Source organism: Portunus trituberculatus, chromosome 38, assembly GCF_017591435.1.
Source record: "Portunus trituberculatus isolate SZX2019 chromosome 38, ASM1759143v1, whole genome shotgun sequence".
Lineage (NCBI taxonomy): Eukaryota > Metazoa > Arthropoda > Malacostraca > Decapoda > Portunidae > Portunus > Portunus trituberculatus.
In genome coordinates this window covers 31,199,043-31,216,542 of record NC_059292.1, presented here as the reverse complement: position 1 = coordinate 31,216,542, position 17,500 = coordinate 31,199,043, and the positions used below count along the sequence as shown (strand labels likewise).

At 37.5% G+C, this 17,500-nt stretch overlaps 1 protein-coding gene across 3 annotated transcripts in view; it reads left to right on the top strand.

Annotated features, from left to right (window-relative positions):
* The window catches only part of LOC123514988, a 25,452-nt gene extending 9,644 nt beyond the window's left edge, over positions 1-15,808 (top strand). For 2 of the 3 annotated variants that reach the window (XR_006677728.1, XR_006677727.1), the window contains exons 2-3: positions 13,155-13,309; positions 14,260-15,808. Coding sequence is in view for 1 of the 3 variants with exons in the window: in XM_045273294.1 (XP_045129229.1) it covers positions 12,604-12,743; positions 13,155-13,309; positions 14,260-14,306 (342 nt within the window). In the remaining 2 variants the exon portion in view is untranslated. Of the gene's footprint in view, positions 1-12,575; positions 12,744-13,154; positions 13,310-14,259 lie in introns of all 3 variants that reach the window. The other variant, XM_045273294.1, reaches the window with a different exon arrangement.
* The last annotated feature ends 1,692 nt before the right edge of the window (positions 15,809-17,500 follow it).

Sequence of the window (17,500 nt, the reverse complement as noted above, 5' to 3'; positions counted from 1 at the left end):
TGAGGAACATAAGAGTGGCGTTCGTATATTTAGATGAAGAAATGATGAAGAAAATAATTACTGCAATGATAAGACCGAGGCTTGAATATGCAACAATACAGTGGGCTCGAACTTAAAGAAACACATAAGGAAACTAGAGAAAGTACAGAGGGCTGCAACAAAATGGTGCCTGACTTAAGAGATTTGACTTATGAAGACAGACTGAAAAGAATGCAACTTCCGACCCTGGAAAACAGAAGAAAGGGAGACCTGATAGCAATATACAGAGTGATGATTGGCATGGAAAAATGGATAGGGAAGATCTGTGTATGTGGAATGAAAGAATGTCGAGAGGGCATGGGAAAAAACTAAAATGGCCACTTATAGGAGAGATGTGAAAAATATAGCTTCCCTCATAGAAGGGTGGAAGCATGGAATAGTTTAGGCGTGGAAGTGGTCAGCAAGGAATATTCATGATTTTAAGAAAAAGCTGGACATTAATAGATATGGAGCGGGACAACACGAGCATAGCTCTTTTCCGTATGTTACAATTAGGTAAATACAATTAGGTAAATACACACACACACACACACACACACACACACACACACACACACACACACACACACACAGATAGAAAAAAAGAAAAAAAGAAAGAGAAAAAAAAAAAAAAGAGAAGAAAAGAGAGAGAGAGAACCAACAATAAAAACAATGTGACAAGATGAAGACTAAACTCCTGAAATGGAGAAGAAAATATCTGAAGGGGATGGGGAAGGAGGAATGCCTTAACCTAATTGATGCCAGGATGAAAGAAGTGAAACAAGAACACCAGGAAGTACAAGAGTCCTTTAGGAGATAGTGAAAAAGCAGGAAGAAGAAAATAAAGTGATTACACAGAGTGAAATGGTAAAGGCATTAAAGGAAAATGAGTATGTGGTGAGAGATATTGCTGAAAAGAAAAAATGTGATCATAACAGGATTGAGGAGGAAACTAACAGGAACTGGAAGATAGGAGAGATAAGGAAAATGACAGGATTAAGTCTTACTGAATAAGATCTCAGAAGAGGAAGAGTGCCTATATGCTGAGGTAGAAGAATGTGTGAGATGGAGCTTTTGAGGAAGGCAAAAGTAGACCATTGAAATTGAAATTAAAGTCTCAGGTGGCAGCTGAGGCCTTGCTGAGGAGGGCTTGGAAACTTAAGGACTCTGAGGAAACCAAAAACAATTTACATAAGAAGAAATATGTCACAGGAGAGGATGAAAATGAAAGAGCTTGTAACTGAAGTGAGAGAGGAATGAAGAAAGAAAGAGGAGGAAAAGACCAAGTTTTTGGAGGATGAGAAATGGGAGGCTAAGAAGTGGTGGATAAAACAGGCGGAATAGACATTACATGAAGAAACATGAGAAAGAGACTAGGAATGGAATTCAAGTGACTTACACAAATATAGATGTATTTCTGTCTAAGAGGCTAGAATGTATGGATTACCTAAGAAAAAATGAACCGGACATAATGTGTGTGGTGGAAACAAAGTTAAGGCCCGAAATAAAGCTAGATTGGTTTGATGTAAAACACTACAAAGTATGGAGAAATGATAGAAAAAATAAAGGAGGTGGTGGTATAATGGTTCTTACTAAGGAAGATCTGATAGTGAAGGAGGTGAACTATAGTAAGGGAAATGAGGAAGTGATAAGTATGCTTATAACAGATGGTAAGAGGACATTAATATTATAACAGTATACATACCACCCAGAACCAGTGCTTGGGAATATGAACAGTATCAAATGGTGATGAGAAATACTCTAGACAGAATGAAGCAAGAACTCATCAGAAAGGATAGATAGTGGGGACTTTAATGTAAGAAATAGTGTGGGAAGACTACGAAGTGGTGAAGGTGGTGAGTGGGCAGAGGAATTGTTAAAGGTAGCAACAAATAACTTGATGACACAGTGGGTGAGATCACCAACAAGGTGCAGGGGACAAGATGTTGCAGCAAGGTTGGATTTGGTATTTACCAGGGCATCTCTAAAAGAAGAAATTGAACATGAATGTCCCTTGGGAAAAGTGACCATGATGTCCTAAGCTTTGAGCTGGATACGGAATTAAGCACGAATAAGATTGTGGAACACAGGAGGAAAAATTAAATTATTAGGGCAAATTATAACCATATAAGAGAGTTCTTTAATGAAATTGACTGGTCTGTGATATACTAGGAAGGGGATATGCAATTGAAATACGATAAATTTATGGATTTATATAACTGCTGTGAAGAGTTTGTGCCATATACAGAAGAGGACTTTAAATAATAAACAGTGGTTTAATAGAAATTGTGAAGAAGCAAAAAAGAACAAAGAAAAGGCATGGAAGAAACTTAAGAAAAACAGTGATGTATTATCAAGAGAGTTTACAAAACAGCAAGGAATAGATATGTTGAAGTAAGGAGAACAGCACAAAGGAATATGAACAGAGGGTGGTGGAAAACTGTGATAGTGACCCAAAATGTTTTACAAATTCATAAATGGAAAACTAAATAAAAGGAGGCAATAGAAAAGGTAAAAATGGGGAAGAAGTATATGAGGATGCTGGAGATATAGCTGAAATTTTGAACGACAACTTTTGCAAAGTGTTTACAAAGGAGGAGCATTTTATGGGAGGAAGGCCTACGGAAATAAAGCAAATGCAGGACATCATGGTTACTAAGGAAGATGTAAGGAAAATTATAAGCAATCTGGATATTAATAAATCAATGGGGCCTGATGGCATATCTGGGAGGTTGCTAAAAGAATGTAAGGATCAATTGTTGAACCCTGTATTTGATATTGTGGAAACCTCCATACGAACAGGAATAGTCCCGAAAGAGTGGAAAAGAGCTGACATTGTGCCTATATATAAGAATGGTAGTAGAATGGAACCGCTAAATTATAGACCAGTATCGTTGACTAGTATATTGTGCAAGGTATGTGAAGAAGTAATTAAAGCTAAGTGGGTGAGTATCTAGAAAGTGAAAACATTCTGAGTGAAAGGCAGTTTGGTTTCAGAAAAGGAAGATCGTGTATCCAATTTATTATGTTTTTATTCAAGAGTGACTGACATACTACAACATAGAGAGGGATGGGTGGATGCTATCTACCTGGACTTGAGAAAGGCCTTTGATAAAGTACCACACAATAGACTGATGTGGAAACTAAAGAAGATTGGAGGAGTAAATGATAAACTAGCAAAATGGATGGAAAATTACTTAGTGGGAAGAGAAATGAGAACAGTGGTGAGAGGAAGGAAGTCCGAGTGGAAGAAGGTAACCAGTGGAGTTCCACAAGGGTCAGTGCTTGGTCCCATCATGTTTTTTATTTATGTTAATGATATGCCAGTAGGAATTGACAGTTACATGAATATGTTTGCAGACGATACTAAAATTATGAGGAGAGTAAAGAATGTGGAAGATTGTAACAAGTTACAGGAAGATCTTGATAAAATATATGAGTGGAGTAAAGAGTGGCAGATGGAATTTAATATAAACAAGAGCCATGTTATGAAAATGGGAAGAAGTAGATACAGACCAAACAGGGATTACAGGCTGGGTGATGAGAAAATTAAAGAGACCAATGAGGAGAAAGACTTAGGAGTAACCGTGCAAAACACTTTGTCACCGGAGAAACACATTAACAAGATATTTTGGAAAACATATAACATGCTTCAAAATATTGGCCTTGCATTCCACTACCTAGATGAAGGAATGATGAAGATATATGTACCTTAATAAGACCCCAGTTAGAATATGCAGCATTGTCTGGTCACATATGAAGAAAAATGTGAAGAAGGTGGAAAGGGTACAGAGGCTGGCAACAAGGATGGTACCAGGACTCAGGGAGTTAGACTATGAGGAAAGACTGAGGAAACTGGGGCTGACCACATTAGAAGAGAGAAGAACAAGAGGAGACATGATAACTATGTATAAATTGGTGAACAAGATTGACATATTGGACAGAGAGTTGATAAAGGTGACAAGTAATTAACTCTGAGGACATGGAAAAAAACTAATAAAAGACATCTGTCTAAATGACGTGAGAAAGTACAGTTTCCCGCATCGTAGTATTGATAAGTGGAATAAACTCAGCAGTGATGTCGTTGACGCAGTGTGTGTCAATCAGATGAAGAGAGATATGACAGGAATGGACAAGGAGACAGGACACAGAGAGCTTAGCTCGGGCCCTGTAATACACAAATAGATAAATACAAATAGGTAGATACACAACACACACATACACACACAACACACACAACACACACATACACACACAGTATGTGAGTGGAGATGACTCACAATGAGGAAGTTCAAAGGAGTGAGGATGAGCAAGATAGAGAATTCCACAAGGCTTTAAAGGAAAGAGTCAGGAGATTGGAGGAAAATGAAAAACGATTGGAGAATGAGAATGCACACTTGAGAGAGGAGGTTGAAAAATATAAGAGACAGTTGGTGGAGAAAATGGAGAAAGTTGTAAAAGAGAAAGATGACTTTAAGGAATTGATCAGTGAGCAAAGTGAGAAATTTAAAAGAGAGTGGGAACTGAAGAAGACACAATGGACTGAGTCGAGGGAAGCTGAGATTGTTGGATTACAAGAAATAATTAAAAATCAGTTGAATGAAGACAAAAGAAAGGACTAAGGAATTGGTTAATGTTATGAAGAACAAGGAAACATTGATAAGAGAAATAGCAGAAAAGAAGAGTGTGATAATATTTGGGATGAAAGAACAAAATATAACATGTAAGCCTAAGAGAATTAAAGAAGAATTAAAAACGGTAAGAGATGTTAAAAAATCTAAATGATGATGAAAAAAAAAGACCTACGAGAAGAAGTGGAAGAGATCCATAGATTGGATCCCTATAAGGAGGGAGTAAAGAGACTGATTAAAGTAGTACTAAAGTCACAACAAACTGCAGAGGACATTTTATATAGAACATCAAAATTAAGAGAGGTAGAAGATTGTGAAGAGGTGTACGTAAGAAAAAATAGAAGTAAGGAAGAAAGGAGAAGATATAATGAATTGTTGGAAGAGGCGAAAAGGAAAAATGATGAACGGTCTGAAGAGGAAAAGCAAAAGTTCTTTTTGGAGAGTTATAGGAGAGAGAGTCAGAAAATGGTATGTGGAAAGAAGGAATGCCAGAGGAACTCCTAGAGGGAGCAGTAGGTGGACCGTAATATATACTAATATAGATGGGATACTGTTGAGTAGATTAAAATTGCAAGACTATGTGATGATGGAGAAGCCTGATATAGTGTGTTTGACTGAGACAAAATTAAATGAAAAAGTAAAGGTAAATTTGGATAATAAATATAATATATGGAGAAAGGACAGAGAGGGTAAAGGTGGAGGAGGAGTTATGATTATGATGAGGAAGGAGATAAATGTGGATAAGGTTTGGTGTGGGAAGAACAATGCAGAAGTGATAAGCATAAGGTTAAAAGATGATGGAAAAGAATTGATAATCATGGTGACCTATGTACCTCCTAAAACAAATTCTTGGACATTAAGAGAATACGATAATATGATAAAGGATACTTTACAGAGTTTGGAAAATGTATTAACCAAAAAAAGAAAGGTGATACTAGTAGGAGATTTTAATTGTAAAGAAGTGGATTGGGAAAATCTAGTAAGCGGTGTTGGAGAGGAAGCATGGGGAGAGATTCTTAATCTAATGATGGAAAATATGATGGAACAGAGGGTGAAAGAAAATACTAGATATAGAGATGTTGAACCGGCTAGACTGGATTTGGTGTTAACACGAGAAGTGTACCTATGTGGGGATATACAATATAAATGTCCATTGGGAAGAGTGATCATGTGGTTATGGAAATGCAGATGGAATAACAACACAGAAGGAAGATGAGACATACAGGAGTGGTAGATTGAATTATAGAAAGATGGACACAGAAAATTTGAAAAATTATTTCAGAACATTAGATTGGGAGGAGATGTTACAAATCAGAGAAGTGCAAAAAAAATATGAGATTTTTATGAAATATTATAAAGAAGGAGTTATGAAATTTGTACCAAAGTATAAACCAGAGAGGAAGGAAGAAAGGATTGGTTTAATGCAACTTGTGTTAAGGCTAAAGAAAAGAGAGATGTGGCTTGGAAAAGATGGAAAAGAGCAGGAATATACTAAATAAGGAGAATTATAGAGTGGCAGAAATGAGTATGTGAGGGTAAGGAGGAGGAAGAAAGAAAATTTGAAAAAGATATTGTAGACAAGAGTAAGGAACATCAAAATTGTTTTACAGGTTCATAAATGGTAAACAAAAAGAGAGTCCATTGAAAGATTAAAAGGAGAGCAAGGGATAGTAGATGACCCTAAGAATATATGGAATTGCTAAATAATAGGTTTCAACAAGTATTTACTAAAGAAACAATGTTTGTAAAGCCTCAGAATGTAAGGAAATGTGCACATGGATGACATTAAGATACCTAAAAGGAGTTATATAAAATGTTGGAGGAACTTAAAGATGATAAAGCGATGGGACCAGATGAAGTTTCAGGAAAATTATTGAAGGAATGTAGAAGAATTGATAGATCCATTATATGATATTATAAGGTGCTCATTAGAAAAGGGAAGTACCAGTAGAGTGGAAAAGAGCTGAAGTGGTGCCCATTTATAAGGGAGGCAGTAAGGAAGAGCCTCTTAACTATAGACCTGTGTCTCTAACAAGTGTGGTGGTAAGATTTGTGAGAGGGTGATAAAGAAATATTGGATACGGTTCTGGAGGACATAAGTTATTATCGGATCATCAATTTGGCTTTAGAAAGGAGGTCATGTGTAACAAATCTACTGAGCTTTTATTCAAGAGTGGTTGACAAAATACAAGAGAGAGGATGGATGGACTGTGTATATTTGGATTTAAAAAGGCTTTTGACAAGGTACCACACATGAGACTGCTATGGAAATTAGAGATTTATGGAGGACTGAAGGAAAAGTGTTAAAATGGATGGAAAACTACTTGAGATGGAGGAGATGAGAACGGTAATAAGGGATGCAAAGTCGGACTGGTTGGTGGTGGAGAGTGGAGTCCCACAAGGTCAGTGCTGGCACCAATACTTTTCCTTGTCTATATTAATGACATGCCAGAGGAGTAAACAGTTATATTAATTTGTTTGTGGATGATGCGAAATTGTGTAGGTGTGTGAAGAGTGAAGAAGATTGTGAAATTTTACAGGCAGATCTGGATAAGATTTGGGAGTGGAGCAAGAGGTGGGAGATGGAATTTAATCTGAGCAAAAGTCATGTAATGGAGATGGGAAGAGTGGAAGACAGCCAAGAGGGTCATATAAGATGGGTGAAGAAGTAGTGTTGAAAAAGTGGAAAAGGAAAAGGATTTGGGAGTGATAATACAAGACCATGGGCAGTTTGAGGCTCATATTGACAAGATGTTTGGAGAAATATATAATTTGATTAAAATATTGGATTAGCCTTTCATTATATGGATAAAGATATGATGAAGAAATTAATTAGTACGGTAATTAGACCAAGATTGGAATATGCTGGAGTGGTTTGGTCCCCTTATAAAAAAACATATAAGGAAGTTGGAGAGATTGCAGAGAATGGCAACAAAAATGGTTCCAGAATTGGCAGAAATGACCTATGAGGAGAGATTAAAAGAAATGAATTTGCTTACCTTGGAACAAAGAAGAAAGGAGATTTAATACAGGTTTATAAACTGTTGAATGGAATGGATGAAGTGGATAATGAGAAATGATGTTGAGAGAGGAAAATTTAAATAGAACTACAAGATCGCATAGTAAAAAGATAGGAAGGAATATGCTTGAGATGTGAAAAATATAGTTTCCCCAAAGATGTGTGGAGGTGTGGAATAGTTTGAGTGAGGAAGTGGTGTCAGCAAAGTGTGCATAGTTTTAAAGAAAGTTGGATGTGTGTAGATATGGAGACGGGGCCACACGAGTATGATACCCAGGCCCTGTAAAATTACAACTAAAAATGGAGAGAGAGAAAAACATAAAAAGGTGATAAATAATATCATTAATGTGGTGCAGGAGGAGGAAAAGACCTAGTACAAGAAATAGAGGACTTCCATAGAATTGGAAAGTTCACAAGAGAAGGTATGAGGCCAATAAGAATCAAACTTAAGTCACAAAGGATGTAGATGAATTGGTGGAGAAGTCATGGAGGCTAGCCCAGCAGGAAACAACAAGGAAGATTTGGTTGAGAAGAGATCTCGGTGAAAAGGAAGAGAAATGTTAAATGAGTTGAGAAAGGAGGCTTTGAAAAAAATGAAGAGAGGACAGAAGAGGAGAAGAAAGAGTTTTCTGGAGAATCTTGGATATGAGACTGAGGAAGTGGTTCATAACCCAGAAAAGTACAGCAAGAAAGGACTAAAGAAACTTACATATGAGCGGAATGTAATGTATTCCAACATAAATGGAGTGATATCGGGATTTTAGAACTCAACGATTACTTGAGGACAAGAACCCAGATATTGTGGGTCTTACTGAAACAAAACTGAGAGAGGAGAAGACCTGATGATGGTTGGAGAAGGAAATATAATGTTTGGAAAAGAAATAGAGTAGGTAAGATGGGAGGAGGAGTGATGTTGCTGGTTAAAAAGATATAAAGGTGGATCAAGTGAAAGAAGGTATGGGAAAGGCAGAAGTGCTAAAGATCAGAGCAGAAACTAATGAAGGAAAAAGAGGCACTACATAGTGGTGTACGTACCACCTAAGACAAATGCATGGTCAGTACAGGAATATGAAGAAATGATAAGTGATACAGGAACATGTCTGGAAGAAATGTTGGGTGGCTGTGAACGAACTATAATGATGGGAGATTTTAATTGTAAAGAGGTGTGTTGGGAGGACTGGTCAATGGAAGGATCAGAGACAACATGGGAAATACACTATTGACACTGGCAATGGAAAATGTGTTAACTCAGTGGGTCAAAGAAGATACTAGGTTTGGAGGAGAGGAGCATCGTCAAGACTGGACTTGGTCTTTAGTACAGAGCCAATGGTCATTGAGGAGATGAGGGTGGAGTGCCCTTTAGCAAGAGTGATCATGCAGTTTTGGAGTTCAAGGTGATAGATGAAGAAATCTAGAAGAAATGAAGAATATAAAGTGGGAAGATGGAATTATGCCAAGACAGATTTTGGAAACCTAAAGAAATTCTTTCAAGAGACAAATTGGATGAAATTCAAGAGTGCTAAGGAGCAAATGAAAAGTGGAAGGAATTTATAAAAATATACAAAGAAGGTGAGAAAAATTTGTACCAATAAGACAACATAGAAGTTGGAAAGCAGGACTGGTTTAACGATAGATGTGAAAAGGCTAGAACAAGAAAAGAGGATGCATGGAAGAGGTGGAGAAGGAAAAGACGGATTAAGCAGTGGGAAAGTTACAAAAGAGCAAGAAATGAATATGTGTTGATTAGAGAAGAAAGAAAGAAACAAGAAAAGGATATAATTGATAAATGTAAAGACCAACCAAGGCTTTTTACAGACATGTGAACAACAACATCAAAAATAGAAAGTATTGAAAGTTTAGAAGTAAATGGAGTATGCAGTGAAGATCCCAGGAAATGGCAGAGGCTATGAATGGATGCTTTCGGAAGGTATTCACAAAGGAGACTGCTTTTGACAAACCACTGGTAATGGAACAGAAAGGGATTATGAAGGAGTTTCAAGTAACTGTGGAGGAGATCAAGAATATGATGGGGAGTTTAGAAGTGAGAAAAGCTGTGGGACCTGATGGGGTATCAGGATGGATTTTAAGAGAATGCAGGGAGCAACTGGCAGAAAAAGTTTGTGAAGTAATTGATGCCTCATTAAGGGAAGGTGTAGTGCCCCAAGACTGGAAAAGAGCTAACATTGTCCCAATCTATAAATCAGGTAACAAGAGACCCATTGAACTATAGACCAGTGTCACTTACAAGTGTGGTAGCTAAGATGTGTGAGAGGGTGGTGAAGAATAGATGGACAGACTTCTTGGAGAAAAATGACATACTTTGTGAGTGTCAATTTGGTTTTAGAAAAGGCGTTCATGCACGACAAACCTGATATGTTACTATTCGAGGGTGATAGATGTAATACAGGAAAGAGATGGTTGGGCTGATGGAATATATCTGGATTTAAAAAAGGCCTTTGATAAGGTACCACACCGGAGACTGATCTGGAAACTTGAAATGGTAGGAGGAGTGCATGGCAGTTTACTAAAATGGATGGAAGACTTTTTGGTAGGAAGAGAAATGAGAACAATAATTAAGGACAGACCATCAGAATGGGGCTTGGTGGAGAGTGGAGTTCCACAGGGATCAGTGTTGGCACCAGTAATGTTCGCGGTCTACATAAATGACATGGTGGATGGGGTGTCCAGTTATGTGAGCCTATTTGCAGGCGATGCAAAATTGTTAAGAAAAGTGAGATGTGACAAAGATTGCGAACTACTCCAGGAAGACTTGGACAGAATATGGAAATGGAGCTGTACATGGCAAATGGAGTTCAACACGACAAAATGCAAGAAAATAGAGTTTGGCAAGAGTGAAAGAAGAATCAGGAGTATGTACAAGATAGGAAATGAAGACATAAAACCAGTCATGAAGAAAAAGACCTTGGGGTGACAATTACCAATGACCTATCGCCAGAGACATATAAACAAAATAATTGGAGAAGTATTGAACTTATTGAGGAACATAAGAGTGGCGTTCGTATATTTAGATGAAGAAATGATGAAGAAAATAATTACTGCAATGATAAGACCGAGGCTTGAATATGCAACAATACAGTGGGCTCGAACTTAAGAAACACATAAGGAAACTAGAGAAAGTACAGAGGGCTGCAACAAAATGGTGCCTGACTTAAGAGATTTGACTTATGAAGACAGACTGAAAAGAATGCAACTTCCGACCCTGGAAAACAGAAGAAAGGGAGACCTGATAGCAATATACAGAGTGATGATTGGCATGGAAAAAATGGATAGGGAAGATCTGTGTATGTGGAATGAAAGAATGTCGAGAGGGCATGGGAAAAAACTAAAATGGCCACTTATAGGAGAGATGTGAAAAATATAGCTTCCCTCATAGAAGGGTGGAAGCATGGAATAGTTTAGACGTGGAAGTGGTCAGCGCAAGGAATATTCATGATTTTAAGAAAAAGCTGGACATTAATAGATATGGAGACGGGACAACACGAGCATAGCTCTTTTCCGTATGTTACAATTAGGTAAATACAATTAGGTAAATACACACACACACACTTTTCCTGCACTGTTTTGCCCTCCATGATTTCCTTGCAATTAATATTACCAAAGTATTTACTTAGGCCTTCATAATTTGTCTTGGCGTAATTCAATTGCAATTAATATTACCAAAGTATTTACTTAGGCCTTCATAATTTGTCTTGGCGTAATTCAATCTTCCTTGTTTGTGAGCCTCTTTGCATATCAATATTTCCCAATCTTCCAATCCAACTTTCAAAACCACAAGATCACTTTTCCCCATTGGGCTATATTTAATGGTTGAACAATGCTGTTTTGTCAATACCAGGTACAAAATATGGTTCTTCTCCTCTATAGCTTGTATAACCCTTCACCCATTGGTCCATTGAATTTAGCATTGCCACTTGTAACACACCTTCCCTCATTGCCCAGTATAACCATTCACTCCTATTTCTTCCCAATTTATGTTTTTGCAGTTAGTCTCTCATGAGTAATACTTTTCTGACCTTCCTCAACATGTTGACCAAGCATTTTAGCACTGATTGCCTTTCCTTATGCTTGTCCAGCCTCAATATATCACTTTCCTCTTGTCTGAAGTGTTATACTTAAAGTCTCTGCTACTTTATCTCCATATTGTACTTCCTCCACATGTATATCATCTCACGTCATTATCAATACTCCTGCTTTTCCCCTTCTTTCTATTCAAACATTATGTCCCTGTTCTTTAAAATCAGATTGGACATCTTCACTTAAATTTATCTGTTATATATATATATATATATATATATATATATATATATATATATATATATATATATATATATATATATATATTTTTTTTTTTTTTTTTTTTTCCCAATATATAGTCTCTCACATCCAGTACTCCTGTTGTTAATCCATTTATGTTTGTATACATTATTACTCTTAGTATATTTCTTCTTCCCCAGATATACCTCATGTTTGATACTCTCCATTAAAATTTCTTCTCGTTCTGTCCTCATTTTTTTCTTAGCTTCATTACTCAGTTCTCTCCCTTTTCCCCCTTCCTTCAGCTTTGTATCTCTCTTAATCCAAATATTATATTCTGTATTTCCAGCCAGTTTTCCAGTCCTTACTAAAACTTCTTGGGACCTCATTTTAACTTTTAATGGCCTTTTAGTTTTTGCACTATATTTTCCAAGTCTATGTACTTCTTAATCATCTCTTTCTCTTCCTTTTCTCTAACAAACTTAACTGGGTTTTCTTCTCTTGTAATCAATATGTAATCATACACTGGTGTGTGTGTGTGTGTGTGTGTGTGTGTGTGTGTGTGTGTGTGTGTGTGTGTGTGTGTGTGTGTGTGACATGGACCTTTAGATCTAGCCCACAGCTATTTCCAGATCCAATCTGAATCTGAGTGGGGGCTCTATGCCTACACTGCATCAATGTGAACTACTTCTTCAGCTCACTAATAGTGTGCTGGCTGTGGAAGCCACAGTGAGAGTGGTACAGTCATTAGCATGTACTGCCACTGTTGGTAGCTGCCAGAGGAAGATACGAGTATCAAGGTAAATGTTCCACAGCACTGAACCCTGTTGAAGAGGCTTTTGTTGGTGGGGGTCTTGATGACTGTATGTCCACCATCACTGAAGGGTAATATCTTAGAGGCAGTTATTGAGCAGTATCAGGTTTTCTGGGGTATCCTTATAAGATGCAAAGTTTCTCAAAGCCCTATGTATCAGACACTATCAAAGGCTCCATCCAGCATGTCCAGGGTGCTGAAGTTTTTCAGAATATGGTTGTCTGGTTAGTGAATTGTATATGAGAATGAGTCAGTAAGTCAGCCAGTCAGTCATACCAAATGTTGTTATGTACGCATAGGAAACATTACATATAACTAATAGAAATTATTAGAAAATTTATTAGAAATTATATACAACTGATTTATATATAATTATTAAACACAATTTATTTTCCAGGTTGAAAGCATCATCCAAAACCCTCTCCACAATGTCTGTTTGTGGTAGTGACACTGGAAGCAGGAAGGAAAAAGTTAAAAGTTTAAGAACACAAGAAATATCAAGGAGAGAAGCAGAGCAAATGAACACTAAATTTGAAATTAAGCCCACAAAAGGTACATCAACCAAACGGTAGATTTACATTGATACTCTGCACAATAAGCCACACTATTTTCACATAGCCTCTTCATGAGGTGCTGCTGCTGCTGTTAGAATTGTAGGTGGAATATTCTTGAACATAATGATTGGGGAATTATTGGCATTGTTTTTCCATTGTACAGCAAGTCCTCCTTATATGGTACTTCGTTATCCGGTAAATTCACCGTTACGGTGTTTGATAATTACTACCCTTGATTCTATTTACAGTAAGAAAAATTCACATACGGTATACGCTTGTTTTGTTTACATTGTAATGTAGGGCCACCACACCGCGTGGTCACCACAAAAATCATTCTCTTCCTGCATTTCCCAATGAACACAAGTGAAATCCTTACGCCGTTTTTTCTTGTGGATATTATGAATAAGGGCTGAAATCCCTACTGTCCCTTAGCATCAGGAGGTACATCATCTGATAGCATACGTGGCGAGTGAAAGGTAATTAAAAGTTTTTGTGTATGTATTTCGTTTATGCAGTACTTTACATTATTTTATATGACTATTTTCATATATTTTCATGTCTGTAGGGGTGACTTTTGATGTGCTGGAACACATCCCCTATTATTATTACATGTTATAATGGGTTTGGTATACGGTAATTTTGACTTGCGGTAAGGTTTTCAGGAATGCATATGTACCGTATAACAAAGACTTACTGTATTTTTAAATTTCCATATGGTGTGATGATTTAACTTCTTTGTCAAATACAGTGGCTGATTTTTCCATTATAAGTTAGATTTCCCACTTAGAAGAATTGGGTTTCAATGAAAAAGTGTGTGTGAATTGGTGATAACTGAACTGCAGAAAATTTGTTACATATAACTTTTTTTTGTTATGATTTTGCTATGTATGAGACATTGAATAATAACTTTAAGGGTATAATGATTATCTATGATTTTCCAATTTTCAGCTTGCAAGAACCAAACAGTCAAAGAAAGACATGCAACCTCAGAATGAGTGAGGTTCAATTGTCCACAACAGAAAAGGTTTTGACAGAAGAGGCGCTACTAGGGGAAGTGTAACGACTACCATCTGTTATGGTAGCCAGATTGAGAAGAATGAATGCAGGAGTAAGTATTGGGAATGATGATAAGATATGCAGATGATGTAGTGGTCATGAGTGAATGAATCTACAGACAAGTAGCAAAATTTGTTGTATGTTGTGGATGGGTATGGAAAAGACTTCAGAATTAGGTTTAGTAGTGAGAAAAGTAAGGTAATTATAGCAAATAGGTCATGGGATGAAAGTAACACAGTATGGAGAATTGAAGAAAATGAGTTGAAACAGGTGCAAGAATATAAGTCCTTGGGGATGTGGGTGAGTCTGAATGAGTTTTAAAAGGCAAAGAATGAAAAAAGATAAGATTGGTGAACCAGTGGGTAGGATAACAGGAATGCAGCTTGAATGAGAGCAAGTAAACATGATGTGTGAAAGAGTGTGGCCATGCCCAGTATAATGTATGGTATGGATATGAATGCATGGAACAAAAGTGAAATTGACAAGTTAAAAGTTGGGCAGAATAGAGTAGCTAGATGACAGGAATGCAGCTTGAATGAGAGCAAGTAAACATGATGTGTGAAAGAGTGTGGCCATGCCCAGTATAATGTATGGTATGGATATGAATGCATGGAACAAAAGTGAAATTGACAAGTTAAAAGTTGGGCGGAATAGAGTAGCTAGAATGGCACAGAGCGTACAAAGGTAACACAGTAGTAGAAGGTTTGAGAGGTGAAATGGGATGAAGCACCTTTAGGGAAAGACTAGTAAATGCAACACTTAAGTATAAGATTGTTGGAGAGAATGGACGATGAAAGAACAATGAGAAATATATGTGGAGTGTAAGTGGAAGAGGTGCATGAAAATGACAGAGGAATGGATTACAAGTTGTATGGTGGATGAGAATGGATGGGAGGAAACAAAATGAGACTGAATGGATCATGCATGACAAGAGGCAGTGGGAAACTGAAAAGGATGTGAGGAAATGGAAGAGTGAGATAGACAGAAAGGTGAAGTGGGTGGGACTAAATAAATGGAAGAATGAAACAAAAGAGTAGTGTCGAATGGTACAAGAAAAGGAGGCTCCAATGTATGAGAGGTGATATGATGGCAGCCTGGGGTAGTGATCTCTTCCAAACTAGAACACAGTGTATGGATGTGAATACAAGGAACTACACATGGTATGAGTCCTGCAGCAACATGTGCCAAATGTGTGACATGGGAGAGGATGAGTTAGTGGAGTATGTTAGAATGTGAGACGTGGTATGAGAGAGGAGGGAGATGATGCAAGTTAATTTGACTGAATTAGGGCATAATAGGGCTGAAAGAGTAGAGAAGATAGGAAGGGAATGGATGGGGGTTGCAGGTGGAACTGTGTAGAGAGAGATGAGTGAAAGGATGATTGAGGCTGTGATGAAGTTTCTGGAGAAAATGTGGTAATCTAGATGTAGGGATGATCAGTTAACAGGATACTGCCCTTATTCTTTTCTGTTTGTTTTTGTTTGTCTTCTACCCCTACAGGAGTTGCTGATCCATAGGCCTGGCTCTGGAGCTATTCCAAACCACGTGCAGCATCAAGATCAATATACGAGTATCAGTAAGACCAGCCTCTTTCCTGCCCAAGACATTCAATGAACTGGAGTGTTGGATTAAGAACAGAATGATTTCCATGTGGAAAGGAGAGCTGAAGACATGTTTGTGGTGAATGAACTGCGAAGTAAAGGAAGGAAATCATACTTAGGTTTTCTGGATATAGAGAAAGAGTATGAAAGGGTGAATAGAATGTTAGGCAGTCTTAGAAAAGATATAGTGCAAAATCTGTATGAGGATACAAGGGATAAAACACAGACTAGGGGATATATAGAAACAGGCTCAGTAAGGAGTGAAATAGGTGTTATGGAAGGTTTGTATATTGTCACAGTAATTGGCTGCCAGAATGAGAATGAATGAATGCAGCAGTAAGTAAGGGTGGAGAATAATTGGATGTGTGTGCTCTTCTTGTATGTAGATGATGTGATAGAAACTAAGATTTGCAGTTTCCCTGGACCAATTGAACCACCATTCTGTTTGCCCAGGAAGCCCTCCATAGCAGCACCCAGGACATCTTCACTAGCTCTCAATACTAGAGGAAGATGATACTGTGTGATATACTAATACAGTTTGAAGTTGCAAGGATGTGTTTAGGTATTCATGATTAGAGAATGTTTAGCAGGTTTTCATGTAAATAGTTGAAAGCTAGTGGATCCAGAATTGCTTTGTAAAATTAACAAATCCAAATTGAGATAAAAGTGGCCCGCCCACACATATTGTATAAAAAAGGGTCTGATAAAACAGTACAGTCAAAAATACTCTGAAAACTCTCCAGAGACTTACAAATGGCTACAAATGATGTAGCAATAAAAAAATAAAGTATTTGTTCCCCTAAAGTATCCTCTATTATGTAATAATCTTCGGAGACTCTTCGGAGTATCTTTGACTTGGTACAGTTTGGTACAGTTTTTCAGGCCCACACCGGGCTATTTTCACCTCAAATTAACCATTTTTATTAATTTTACAAGCAATTCTGATCCATTTCCTTTGATTTTTAATTTTAGGCCCTTAATATTTATTTATACACCTTGTGGGCTATTTTTATTACTTTAACAAACAATTCTGGCCCACTTTTTTTTCAACTATTTACATGAAACTTGAACAACCAAAATTGTTCCCTACCTACAACCATCAATACCTAAACCTCTTCCTTGCTTCACTAAACATTCTATCACACAGCTAATACAAGCACCACATCCTTCTTCTGAAGTGATGGATAGAACAAATAATCCATCACTTCCACACATACAACATTAAGTCAACAGCAAAATAACTTCAGATCTACTACTGTTAAAACATTAAGGCAACACCAAATAACTTTAGGTCTGCTGATATAAGTATCATATTCCACAAACTGACAACTTGCTTCTCAGAGAGAGAGAGAGAGAGAGAGAGAGAGAGAGAGAGAGAGAGAGAGAGAGAGAGAGAGAGAGAGAGAGAGAGAGAGAGAGAGAGAGAGAGAAGGAGACTGACAGCATCCAACGCCGCGCCATACGGCTAGTAGATGCTGCACTACCACCTCACCCAGAGCCTGAGCGTCCCCTTGATTCACTGGAACACCGCA